This window comes from Littorina saxatilis, linkage group LG2 (assembly GCF_037325665.1).
Source record: "Littorina saxatilis isolate snail1 linkage group LG2, US_GU_Lsax_2.0, whole genome shotgun sequence".
NCBI classification, from domain to species: Eukaryota; Metazoa; Mollusca; class Gastropoda; order Littorinimorpha; family Littorinidae; genus Littorina; species Littorina saxatilis.
In genome coordinates this window covers 48,547,436-48,561,413 of record NC_090246.1, presented here as the reverse complement: position 1 = coordinate 48,561,413, position 13,978 = coordinate 48,547,436, and the positions used below count along the sequence as shown (strand labels likewise).

The window sequence follows — 13,978 nt, the reverse complement described above, 5'->3', positions numbered from 1 at the left end:
AAGTTACCAACCGGGTAGGAGCCAGTTACGGCGTTGGGTGGGATAGATTCACAAACAAACCTCATTTTCAACCCCGCGGCTGCCTCCCATTCGGTTGGTAACTTTCTCGTGCTCATCAGTCACGGTATTAAATTGGAAGCATAACCACATTTAAATAATGCCTAATGTGGTTAAAGAAAAAGTGACAGTTACGTTTTGGTGTGTCGTAGTTCTAACAGCTAAGAGCATTGGCATTGAAGCAAGCTAGACAAAGAAGCACGTGAAACCGTGACAGTTACCTTCCACTGCGCACCAGTGTGGGGTCACAGTGCGACTCTTCTTCCTCCTCTTCCTTCTCTTCGCCAGCCTGAGGCGGTGGCGCCATACGCTGCTCCTGTACAATAAAAATTAGTTTTTCACATTATATCTGCAAATGCCATTAAAGTGTGGGACTTGTCAGCTGTTTAGCCGTTCCTTTCACGTTTTCTGATTGATGTTACAACAACAAAACACGAATGTTGATGAGAATGTTAATGTGTGTTGTTATGTAAACAAGAGTGTATACCGCTATCTTGCTGGAGACCTTCATTTCTCATTCAATAAGACCCTAATCTAATTGAACTTCCGATCAAAGTCTTCTGCAACTTTCTTTTTGATGTGATATTATCTTCGTTTTCTCTTCGTCACCTTTATTCTTGTCTCGACATCAGTGACAGGCACCCCTCACCTCCCTTCTGTTTTGACTGAACCACATCAACCCCCCCCCCACACACACACACACACACACACACCAAACACATTTCTTTCGACTTGCATACAGGCCCTAATTCTGTAAGATGCACTTCAAGTAAACAAGGATATCTTTTGCGGCTGGGGTGTGGGGGAGGGCAAGAACATGAAAACTCGTGTTGGAATGACTTACCTGTGAGGGCACGCTCTGTGGGGGCTCGATACGGATCTTGGGGTCCCACTCGCCAGGTGGCAGGGCGGTCACCTGGTCCAGAAACTCATCCACACCTGCCAGGATGTCCTGTCGGCTCTTGGCCTTGTAGGCTACCTCGCGAAAGACCTGAAAACACAAGGTACGGAAAATGAAGATCTTGCTTTCGCTTCAAGAACAACAATATCTTATCCGCCCATAGATCGCAATTTGAAATAAGAAGATAAAGATCTTACACTACACGAATTGCTCACGTATTCCAAATCACACAGCTCATAGAATGTGGTGCATGGCTGGAGTGAATGTTTCTTAACCGCAATGTCAAGACAAATTACCAACCTTGGGCCATTAAAGATTCTGTATTCTGTATTTAAACACCTGCTGAAGACTACCCATGTCCATACGAAGAATCGTTCCTCACCTCATCCACCATGATGGTGGACATGGACCTGCCGATCTCCACGTTCTTGCTGTGGCTGCCTTTGGGCCCCAGGAGGAAGAAGAGGAAGCGGGTGGGGAGGGGCACCTCGGTCAGCTCGCCGATGTTGCGCGCCTCGCACAGACGGACGAAGACCACGACCTGGTAGCGCAGGCTGTCCAGCTCGCCGATCAGGATGTTGGCTGCCTCGGCGTTCTCTGGGATCTTACGCATGAAGACTGTGTTCAGCTGTGGACAGACAATAACGACTAAAATGAATAACAGAATTTACAGAATCAAATAATATACAAAATAAAAGGACAAAAGGTTATTAGTTGATAGTCTTGGTGTCGATCTATTCCCCAACAACCTCGCGTTGACCGGAACCTTACAAGTCAAGTCTACGTTTCTTTGGGACAGGCATAAGGCACAAAACGTGTGACGGTTTGTTAAGTTTTTTTGGAAAGGCACACGTTGGTTAATGGAGGATTGTTTAGTGGGATTATTAAGTCTCTGCTAAGCTGTGGCGATAACAAAAGGTAGGTGCTACTCTATTGTTTTACAGTTTTAATGAAAGTGGTTTTTTTTAGATGCAGATCAGCCGCCGTATTATGGGTAGTCCTTGTGAGTTGACGAAATCCGTTTTCATCTTAGATAAGCTTAAAAAAGACGTGTGGATAGTTACTGGTTGCGACGGGATTGCTTTGTTGGCAGGTTGAATAAGTTGCCGTGACTTCCTTAGTGTAGCAATCAAGTCTAACTATTTTTTTGATTTGTTGTTTTGCATTTAATTTTGTGGATAGAACGACAGGATTATAGTTAGACGCATGCAAGTATGCAAGAACGAAAAGGTAGATAGACAGATATTAAACTAATGGATCGAAGGACAAGCCTATTCGCGTTTTCTTCCATTGATTACTTCTCAAAGAAGATAAACAAATAACTCGTTCAGCAGAGCATGCAATCAACACCGAGTGGATTTACCTTGTTGGAGGAAGCGGACTCCGGGAGGTCGCCGTTCATCAGGTGCTCCAGGTTGGGCTGACTGTTGGGATTGCGCTGGATTTTTAAATTCGCCTGCGAGTCTGTGCACAATTGAAATATCTTTATCAGTAAGAGAGGCAGCTGGACACATACACGCAGACATGTACAGACGAAACGAACACAGACCGAACGGGGGGAAACCCAGAAAGAAACGAGCACATGCAGACGCAAACACACAGAGACACAAAACACGCACACACACTAATACACAGCATCTTGTTCACACAAAATTGGCTGATCAACCTCAAATCCCCAATTCTTGACTCTGTTTCCATCATCGTCAAATTCGGTACAAACATTCACTCTTGGGCTATTCCCCCTTCTCATCCTCACTCTCCCCCCCCCCTCCCTTGCCACTCTCTCTCTCTCTCTCTCTCTCTCTCTCTCTCTCTCTCTCTCTCTCTCTCTCTCTCTCTCTCTCTCTCTCTCTGTGTGCGTGTGTGTGTGTGTGTGTGTGTGTGTGTATGTGTGTGTGTGTGTGTGTGTGTGTGTGTCTGCGTGTGTGCGTGCGTGCGTATATTTCTGTGTGTGTGTGTGTGTGTGTGTGAGTGAGTGTGCGCGCATGTGTGTGTGTGTGTGTGTGTGTGTGTGTGTGTGTGTGTGTGTGTGTGTGTGTGTGTGTGTGAGAGTTGTATTGAGTGCGAACGTGATTGCAGGCATGCGGTGCGCGTGTGTGTGCGAGTCGACTTTTCTTTTCCTTTGTATTATATTGACATACATGTACATTTCAATGTTCTATTATGCATTATGTATTCGTATAGGTAATGTTGTAATTAGTAATACTGTATGATTGCGATTGACAATTGTCCTTTTATTGTCTTTATTTTTATGTCTTAGTTTAGCAGGGACAGATTGTAAGACTAGGCGTGAGCCTAAAATCTCCATCCTTGAGTAATAAAGTTCGTTCGTTCGTTCGTTCGTTCGTTCGCTCTCTCTCTCTCTCTCTCTCTCTCTCTCTCTCTCTCTCTCTCTCTCTCTCTCTCTCCCCCCCCCCCCCCCCCCCCCGCGCCCTTAAACTCTCTTGGTGGACTGGGAGCGTCTAATCTCGGAGAAGGTCCGCATCATGGAGAGACGCCACGCGCCCATATTCATTCCCCAAGGGTCGGAGCCAGTATAAACACCCCACTCCCCCCTTTACCCCAATCGCAAAGACATCTCATCTACTCCCCTCCCCCTCTCTCCCCTCAGAATCCTTACCTCTCCTAATAGACAGAGAGCGTCCGATCTCAGAAAAGGTGCGCTTCATGGAGAGACGCCTCGCGCCCATGTCCATACCCCCAGGGGTGGAGCCACGACGGCCGCTGCGATACTTGTTGTGCTGGAAGGCGTGTGGTGCGATGAAGGCGGCGCGGACCTCTGCCCGCAGGCTTTCCTCCAGCAACTTCTTGTTCACTAGGTGATCCATCAGGAGATCTGAGAAGGCAACGATATGCACAGGTTATCAGATATATCTGGAACATGTGTTACTAGCTGGTGAGTTGAGAAATGAGACTGTCTCTGCTTCTAGAGGAGCAAAACAAACTAAAAGACATAAGCCTTGTGAACATTTCAATCTTCTTCAGAACAAAGGGGTGGCCAGAGCCTAAGAGACTGAGCTCAAACAGAGGACATCTTTCGGACGAATTATCAATAAACTATAGACAGAAAGCGTATGCCTGACGATAGGGAATGTGGCGCTGACAGCATGTTTTCAGAACGTACCTGCGACCTGTGAGATGTTGTGGGCATCCATGTCGAGTAGCACGGCGCCCATGGTCAGCCCTGACCTCAGCTCGAACAGGGAGTGGAGGGACAGGGAGGCCACGTGGGGCTTGGACCACCTCTCTCCTCCCTCCTCCACGTCCTCCTCGTATTTCACCCATCTGTGCATAAAGAGAGGGCGCTCTTTTTCATGTTCGACAAATGTGTGACAATACCCTCTTCAGAAGTGCATGTTCGATGCATTTGAGTAAACGTCCTTTCCAGTGCCCATCATGAATTGAAACTTCTGAAATGATGAAGTACTCTTAATCAATATTTCTGATGTCTACAAATGTTGACAGTGGAAAAATTTAAATGACGATTTACGGCGTAGGTCTGATGACAAAACTCGTATCTCTTTCCGGTTTACGGATTCAGCAGCTTTCTTGTAATTAAACTGTTCCTTCAAAGTGATAAACACTGAATAAGAATCCTCACCCTCTTGCATACATGCAAACCGTTCCTTCAAAGTGATAAACAAACAGAATCGTACCGTGCGGTTTCTCTCCACTGGAAGGCGTCTGCCAGTTTGTGGAGCACGTCCATCTGACAGAAGATTTTCTGTGACGTCATGCCTTCGTCAGCATCACCGAGCAACAGCTGAATCTGCTCGCTAGGGGTCAGGCTCGCTGCAAGAAGATTGAAGCCTCGTGAATAACGTGCAACCATACATGTAATTCTTCATTCGTGGGGTTATCTTTAACTTGTATACCTCGTATAGTACAAGCAATTGTACATTTGACGAATTACGTTTGATTAACAGAGTATATACAGTTTGCACCGGAAGAATCAAAGGTAATACACAAGTATGTATTTTGGTCATAACCATCAGCTTTTTCATAGAAATACTTAAAACACGTGTGTCACTACAGTGGAACCCCCTTTTTAAGACCCCCTAATTTAAGACTTCCTCCCGTTTAAGACCCTGTTTTCTAAGACCTTCTGTTCATATTCTCTGTAAAATTAACGTGCAATCATACAGGTAATGCTTTATTCGTGGGGTTATCATTGACGAGTGGGTTATCATTGACGAGTATACCTCGTATAGTACAAGCAATTGTAGGAATGACGAATTACGTTTAATTAACAGAGTGTATATGGTTTGCACATGAAGAATCGCTGGGCATACACAAGTTGGTGTTTTGGTCATAACCATCAGCTTTTTCATAAAAAAAACTTAATACACGTGTTTCACTTTTGGTTGGCTGATTGCAAAGCAAACCAACGTTTCTTTTTCTACAAAAGTTTTCTCTTTTGCAAATAAACAAATGTCTAACTGTTCGTTTAATTTTGCGGTGGCAAACCAACATGACTGCAACTTGTATCTGTTAACAGCGGTTTAATAACGCTTTAAAAAAAAAGTATATACCGATATTATTCATCTATTCATTTTGTCTATGTATAGTACAATCATTCAAAAGAACAGTCAGTCAAGACCTCTGAAACACAGTAACACAAAGAATAGCACGTACATGAAGCGACAATAAATGAACACATTAACAACTTGTCCTGTTTACATCTACAACAATCAAACACAGGTCAATCTCAATTATTATATTCAACATAAGAAACCACCGATTCTTCATTTGTTTCCCTTTTCTGTTTTTCTTTCTTGTTTTTACATTTAGTCAAGTTTTGACTAAATGTTTTAACATAGAGGGGGAATCGAGACGAGGGTCGTGGTGTATGTGTGTGTGTGTGTATGTGTGTGTGTGTGTGTGTGTGTGTGTGTATGTGTGTGTGTGTGTGTGTGTGTGTGTGTGTGTCTGTCTGTCTGTCTGTCTGTCTGTCTGTCTGTGCGTGTGTGTGTGTGTAGAGCGATTCAGACCAAACTACTGGACCGATCTTTATGAAATTTTACATGAGAGTTCCTGGGAATGATATCCCCGGACGTTGTATTCTTTTTTTCGATAAATACCTTTGATGACGTCATATCCGGCTTTTTGTAAAAGTTGAGGCGGCACTGTCACACCTTCATTTTTCAATCAAATTGATTGACATTTTGGCCAAGCAATCTTCGACGAAGGCCGGACTTTGGTATTGCATTTCAGCTTGGTGGCTTAAAAATTAATTGATGACTTTGGTCATTTAAAATATGAAAATTGTAAAAAAAATATTTTTTTTATAAAACGATCCAAATTTACGTTCATCTTATTCTTCATCATTTTCTGATTCTAAAAACATATAAATATGTTATATTTGGATTAAAAACAAGCTCTGAAAATTAAAAATATAAAAATTATGATCAAAATTAAATTTTCGAAATCAATTTAAAAACATTTTCATCTTATTCCTTGTCGGTTCCTGATTCCAAAAACATATAGATATGATATGTTTGGATTAAAAACACGCTCAGAAAGTTAAAACGAAGAGAGGTACGGAAAAGCGTGCTATCCTTCTCAGCGCAACTACTACCCCGCTCTTCTTGTCAATTTCACTGCCTTTGCCACGAGCGGTGGACTTACGATGCTACGAGTATACGAGTCTTGCTGAAAAAATGCATTGCGTTCAGTTTCATTCTGTGAGTTCGACAGCTTGACTAAATGTTTTATTTTCGCCTTACGCGACTTGTTTCTTTTTCTTTTTACATTTAGTCAAGTTTTGAATAAATGTTTTAACATAGAGGGGGAATCGAGACGAGGGTCGTGGTGTATGTGTGTGTGTCTGTGTGTCTGTCTGTCTGTCTGTCTGTCTGTCTGTCTGTCTGTGCGTGTGTGTGTGTAGAGCGATTCAGACCAAACTACTGGACCGATCTTTATGAAATTTGACATGACAGTTTCTGGGAATGATACCCCCGGACGTTTTTTTCTTTTTTCGATAAATACCCTTGATGACGTCATATCAGGCTTTTTGTAAAAGTTGAGGCGGCACTGTCACACCCTCATTTTTCAATCAAATTGATTGACATTTTGGCAAAGCAATCTTACACGAAAGCCGGACTTTGGTATTGCATTTCAGCTCGGTGGCTTAAAAACTAATGAATGAGTTTGGTCATTAAAAATCGGAAACTTGTAATTAAAATTATTTTGTTATTAAACAATCCAAAAATAATTTCATCTTATTTTTCGTCATTTTCTGATTCCAAAAACATATACATATGTTATATTTGGATTAAAAACAAGCTCTGAAAATTAAAAATATGAAAATTATGAATAAAATTAATTTTCTGAAATCGATTTAAAAACAATTTCATCTTATTCCTTGTCGGTCCCTGATTCCAAAAACATATAGATATGATATGTTTGGATTAAAAACAAACTCAGTAAGCTAAAAAGAATAGACATACAGAAAAGCGTGTTATCCTGCTCAGCGCGACCACTACCGCACTATTCTGCATGGCTTGTCGATTTCACTGCCTTTGCCACGAGCGGTGGACTGACGAAACTACGAGTATGTGGTCTTGGTGAAAAAAGCAGTGCGTTCAGTTTCATTCTGTGAGTTCGACAGCTTGACTAAATGTTGTTATTTCGCCTTACGCGACTTGTTTTCTTCTTTTTTTTGTTTGATGAGGGGGGGAGGGGGGGGGGGTCGGTACTCATAACGACTGCATTGGTACAAACCCCACAAAAACATGCACTAACAACGTGCTGTGCAAAACAAAAAGACACAAGAAAAACCCACAAAGTGACAAACAAAACACATATGGTATGCATGAGACATTACCACTTTGGGGTGCACTTCTGCGAATGTGTTGTCTAAAAGATTATATCACATAATAAAATAAAAATAAAAATGCTGCTAAAAACTGACTGATCCTGTATTCTACCACAGAATGAACAAAAACTTCGTGTAAACAGAGAGGAATCGAAGATTGGTTAGAATTATCTGTGTGTTGGCGGGGGGGGGGGGGGGGGGAGAGAAAAGCCAAACAAAGAATGTCAAGTGGCAGCCCATATATATATATATATATAAAAACAATTTTTTATATATATAAAACAATTTAAAAAAGTGTTTCTGGAAGAGAACAAAAACCCAATGAGATCTAATCAAAACAAAAATGTGTTCTACACTGTTGATCTAAAACAGAAAACCTGGAACAGAATATTGACCCAGCTTGACCTTACCAATCCTAGGCAAAAGGGCCCTGCCACGTCCATGGCAGCCTGTATCAATACCAATCCAAGTTAATGTATTTCTGGGCCTTTCTTCTTTTTTTATCATTCATGCACACGCCAGCGCCTGAATCCATATAACTCAGCAATCGCGTCCAAAATTAAAAGTCAAAACGATTCAATTTCTACTAAGTTTATCAGATTCGCCAAGAATTATCTATCATTTAAAAAAGAAAGCGAATACATTTCTGGCATTCGTTATTGTTTTTCCTTACAAACGGGCAAATTGCAAAAACGAGAGTTACAAAACCTCACACATACACACAAAAAGTGAAACTAGTTGCTTGTCAGATATGATAGCGATGCCTTGCCTCTCGATTTGCAAAAGCAAAGCAAGCCTTCCTTCCGTACGATACTAAACACGATGATGAATTATAGAACATAATTATGTACGCACCAGCTTCCACCAATTAGGATTAATGAGCAGATTTCCTTTAATTGAAGAAAGCCATGTTGACTGATGTACATAATATCAAAGATATGATATCGTAAATGCCGCATAACGCAACCTTCACCATAATAAATTGTATCTTTTTATAAACAACGCCAGAATACAACTTGTCATATCTGATCTTTTAGTTTCATCAGATACTATATGGCATCCGGATTGGCACGAATTAACCGATACGGAACAAAGCAGACAGACAGACAGACAGACAGACAGACAGACAGACAGACAGACAGACAGACACACACACACACACACACACACACACACACACACACACACACACACACACACACACACACAGATTGTGACGAAGAACAACAAAAAACAGACAGATAGACACAGGAACGCACGCACGCACGTACACTCACTCTTTATCTCTCTCATTCCTCTCAACTTCTCTCTCTCTCTCTCTCTCTTCCTCTCTATCTCGCTCCCTCTCTATCTCTATCTCCCTCAGTCTCTCCCCCCCCCCCCCCCCCCCTCTCTCTCTCTTCCCCTCTATTTCTATCTCCCTCAGTCTCCCCCCCCCCCCCCTCTCTCTCTCTCTCTCTCTCTCTCTCTCTCTCTCTCTCTCTCTCTCTCTCTCTCGCTCTTTCTCTCGCTATCTATCTATCTCTCTTTTTTTCTGGGTATCTTCAACACTAGCTTTCTTTTAAAACTGTTAGCACACAGAACATCACCAACAAGGCCGACGAACAAAAATACAATCTGAAACAAACTACTGGAAGTATGATAATATGCAAATAGTATGTCCCTCCACTCAACATTTTCAGTATAATATTCACTCTGCAGATGCTGCAATAATGTCACCCTGACAACAACCATTTCCCACAAATATTGTACAAATAATTTACAAATATATCGTACACACTTACTACACAATTAATATCACTCGCATTACTGGATATGCTGCGTTCCGGAAAGCAACACAACAAAGCCCTTACCCAACCAGGTAAAAAAAACGCACTGTTTATGTCTATAAAAGCGTTACAACAAAATGATTACATGCTGTTTTACATTGCTTCGTTTTTCATGATCTTTTTTTCCTTTTACCTGGAGGAACATAAACTGGTTCTTGATCCGAGGCTGAAAATTGTTCGCAAACATATTTATAGTGCTAAATTCATGTAAGCTTGCACCAATACACAGACTTGGTGGTAAAAAGAAAACAAAGAAGAAGACTCTCACCTCTCATACTGTAATGCCTACTTGCTCGTATAGAGCAGATGACCATACACAACAGTACGAAATTGAAAAAGATGGTAAAGACAAAGTTCTTGTCTGCTATATATAGTACCAATAAAAAACAAGAAAACTCCCCCCTTCCTAGGGACCCTCCTTCCCTTTCCTTTCTCTGTCAATTCACCTACATCTCGATGATACCACAAATAGTTGGCAAAGACCCAACAAAACTCATCACAGATCTATATATTTCTTGCTCTGTTTGCCCAGAACAGATGGAAAGTCATTTCCTATCATTAAGTAATCAAACGCATTACATATTTTATGTCCGGCCTAAGAATCTTCGGTCATTAGCCATTGCAGCCAAGCTAATATGTCCATTAACAATTACCATGCCAGCAGAATTTTTAGACTACTTCCGTATTGGGCAAAACAGACATAGGCATAGAACATTGTGCCATTCTTCAGCAATACATGAATACCCGCCCTCCCCTCCTACTTCGTTTGTGCGTTCCTCTATATAAGCATCACGCTAGACTATATAGAAGTCTTTGATGATGGTGAATCAAGTCTATATTTCACGACTGTTCTGGTTGATTTTTCTGAACGACCAAAAACAAGAATATAAGTATATGCAGGCAACATTCTTCTTGTGCTTACAAAATGTTCCAAATGTTCTTACCTGGAGTGATATTTTCGACATTGGATTTTTCGGAATTGCGTTTCCGCGAGTGACCGCTGCCCTTGCGTGGTCGCCGTGGTCGCTTGGGCAGCCGCAGGTGGATGTAGGTCGCACGGTGACTGTCGGCTGGTCAGGAGAGAAAGAACAAATCATTTTTTTATCAGTGTATTAACTCTTTTTTTTAATGTATCTATTATACAACAACGGGAAAACAATAGAAGCAGTTAATAATATCAAGTTGGAGGAAAAGGAAGACAGAGAAAAAAGAGAGTACATGTACAAGAAACTCTTCTCAGAGGCAGACACGAAGTCGAAAGTCAGTGGAGCTTGGATCGATCAGATATACACCAAGCATGAGTTAAAGTAACGCTTGGAATTAAAAACAAACAAGAAAGATATAGACGTATCAGAGGATGAGTTCATCGTCTGTCCCATAGCATTGCTCAAATTGTTATCTCCACATCATACAGTTTTATTACATGTTAGTGCATCATGTCACTAATCTGCCCAACCAGGACTAATAAGGGATGACCTGCAAAATAATATAGCGGTCAAGACAGTACCCGTTTTGTATACCACGCCAAAAATTAATTGGACAAACTAACATTTTGCATCAAAACTGTCAGCGTGATTTATTCTAACGAATGACAATTTTAATGTTTGTTAATAGTACATGTAAAAGTATTGAAATGACTCTTTTTTTCTGTGTGCGGCGCTGTCCTTTCAAACAAATAAACACACAACAAAAAGCAAAGCGAAAAAAAACAACACAATTTAAACGCTTTTCTCACCATCGATGTCAGATTCACCAAGTTCTCGGCGGGATCCGTGATCGCGCAGGGGCGTGTTCTCCACAGGGTCCATAATCGTCCTGAGAGTTGTCTGCTCTTGAAGTTCAGAGACGAGCAAATATTCGTTGACCGGGGGTCGACTCGTTTTCTTTCTCTATAACACTGTGTCCTGCAAACACACAATGAAAGGCAATGTTTAGATTGATATGAGGGAGTAGAATACCGAGATGAACAAACAGAATTGTGCATCCTCAAACCTGACATATTCATCCCAACATTTTATTGAACTCAAAAATACAGAAAGTTGCTTTCACACGCCAGCTTTGATTGCCAGTGGTTATCCACACGGAACTCGTATGGTTATCAGCACGGAACCCGTGTTTCAAAGCATGGCTCCCTGTGTTGATTGTTATCTTATTTTCTCACTTACCAAAATGATGACAAAAACGATGTTTGGTGGTTTGTTGTCAGACCAGCTTTTTTTGTCGGTCCTCGGGGGGCATATCGACTTTTGTTTCATATTTATTGACCGCGGCCTTCGGCCTTGGTCAATAAATATGAAACAAAAGACGATATGCTCCCCCTCGGACGACAAAAAAGCTGGTCTGTCAACAACCCATCAAACATCTTATAATGTCAAAAAGGCGAGTTCAAAATATACGCATGTAGCTTATTTCTAACATCGTATACGTCGGCAAGATAAACAAAGAAAACGTTCGAATCACAAGAAGCATACGGGACAAGATTTGCAAAGCGCGTGGCATTTTGGTAAAAATTATTGTCAAATTGACAAAAACACAAAGATGACTGATATCCTTAAACATCAAAACACCACAAACTAATCAAATATTTCTCAAATACAACCTCCACTTTTTTTCTCCCGCTAAAATGCAACCTGCAGGCTGACCCAGATTCGATCAGATTCTACAATCAAAATACACTTCTAGAATTCTAACCCGATCTGTTCGCCAAACACTAAACTGCTTGGCCATCAGAGGAGGCAATGCCCTTAACTGTAATCTGACCAGACTGAGGAACATCTGTGCAGGTGTCACTTGCACAGACGATCCCATTGAGTACGTGCCATGGAGTGGACGCTTGCTGGCTCTTACGCGATTTGAGGGGCCTTGCAGACTGGATACCGGCTGTGTGTCTTGCAAGTGGAGAGGTAGGTGTCTGGTGATAATTAACATCTAAAACTGGCACTGGTATACCTTCTTTCTCCAGGTTGGGGGGGGGGGGGGGGAGGGCGAGTAAAGAACCTTGTCTGATGTTAAAAAATGTCAATCAGTCAATCACGAAATGTCTTTATGTTTCTCATGTCGTCTTGCATCCTGGTAAGGGACCGAACCATGAAATACAAAACAGAATGACGCAGCGTGTACAGGAAAACACCTAACTCAATCCCCTCAACCACCCTTCGACGACCTCTATCAAGGAACGATTCATTGCACTTTTACGTGTCCCTAAGGTTGTTTCTTGTTATCGTTCTATATGGTTTTTGTTTGTGACGATTGTAAACAGCCTCCGGTGAATAATACATTCTAAAACCACTGAACCAATCATACGTTCAAGTTCCAGGTGCACGAACTCCAGGCGATAAAAACACACGCTGTGTGACTTTGCAGTTTCCGTATCACTGAATGCCGACATGGTTGATTGAATACATAGATCTATACAGATACTGACCGAAACAGACGGAGATATTTTGAACAAGAACAACAAACAATCTGCACATCTATGAAACTGACGCATCGGTCGACCGATAAGTACCTGATCCTGTATATATGACCTTGGAGGCTAATGGGTGATAAAATGTATTGACACTCGATGCCACTGATGATAATGGAACCTAACCTTAAGGACAAAAAACACACAAAACAACAACAACAACAACAACAACAACAACAACAACAACAACACTCACAAATAAAAAATTGCTTAATCCTTATGTCCATTGAACTTTTTAAAGTTTTCTGAAAGCCACAAAAGAGTATAGAATACTTTAAAATCAAAAAGAAATTTAAACAAAGAATAATCAGGACATACACATACAATCAACACACACAAAAAATGTTTTCCGGGACATTGATATAACGGCAATTTCAATTAAAAGCATGGGTCACCTTCAAGACAGGACGTGGCTGTCAGAAAATGACAGTTTGCTTCTTTTTTTTTTTAAATGGTCGTCGGCCTCATTCTCCGCTTGAGTTATGACGCACACTTTACAGGCGTAAAGAAACAAGTCAGTCCTGGCGCTACAAACGGGCCGCAAATGCATACATTTATTAACAGGGTTGTTACGAGGCATAGGTAAGACAGTTTGTCTTTTGTTGATTGAATTACAATTAAAAAAATATCTAAAATTCCGATTTTTTTCCAATTAGAGAGTTATAGATATAGTGAGTGTTTAAAGCACAAAACTGCACCCACTCGCTTACTTTACCTGCAGTACAGCACTTTCCTCCTTGTACGTTTTCACATACGAGTCATACGTTATAGCAATAAAGTGAATAGTAATTTGAGAAATATGCGAAGATTAATATATGAACAAAAATATCAGTTGAACTTGAAGATTGCCGCTGTTTTTAATGTCAACGTGTTGGAGATTGTCAGAATTAAAAAATATTTACGTCTGT

The 13,978-nt window shown here is 41.3% G+C and overlaps 1 protein-coding gene across 3 annotated transcripts in view; it reads right to left on the bottom strand.

Moving 5' to 3' along the window:
* LOC138959113 (electroneutral sodium bicarbonate exchanger 1-like) overlaps positions 1-13,978 on the bottom strand; it is a 71,603-nt gene that overhangs the window by 18,657 nt on the left and 38,968 nt on the right. For 2 of the 3 annotated variants that reach the window (XM_070330465.1, XM_070330464.1), the window contains exons 2-11: positions 11,340-11,508; positions 10,549-10,674; positions 9,738-9,770; positions 4,615-4,750; positions 4,083-4,243; positions 3,579-3,794; positions 2,322-2,422; positions 1,341-1,586; positions 902-1,048; positions 279-373 (exon numbers count right to left, since the gene is read on the bottom strand). In XM_070330465.1, the coding sequence (XP_070186566.1) occupies positions 279-373; positions 902-1,048; positions 1,341-1,586; positions 2,322-2,422; positions 3,579-3,794; positions 4,083-4,243; positions 4,615-4,750; positions 9,738-9,770; positions 10,549-10,674; positions 11,340-11,412 (1,334 nt within the window). In that variant the 5' untranslated portion in view covers positions 11,413-11,508. The remainder of the gene's footprint in view (positions 1-278; positions 374-901; positions 1,049-1,340; positions 1,587-2,321; positions 2,423-3,578; positions 3,795-4,082; positions 4,244-4,614; positions 4,751-9,737; positions 9,771-10,548; positions 10,675-11,339; positions 11,509-13,978) is intronic. The other variant, XM_070330466.1, reaches the window with a different exon arrangement.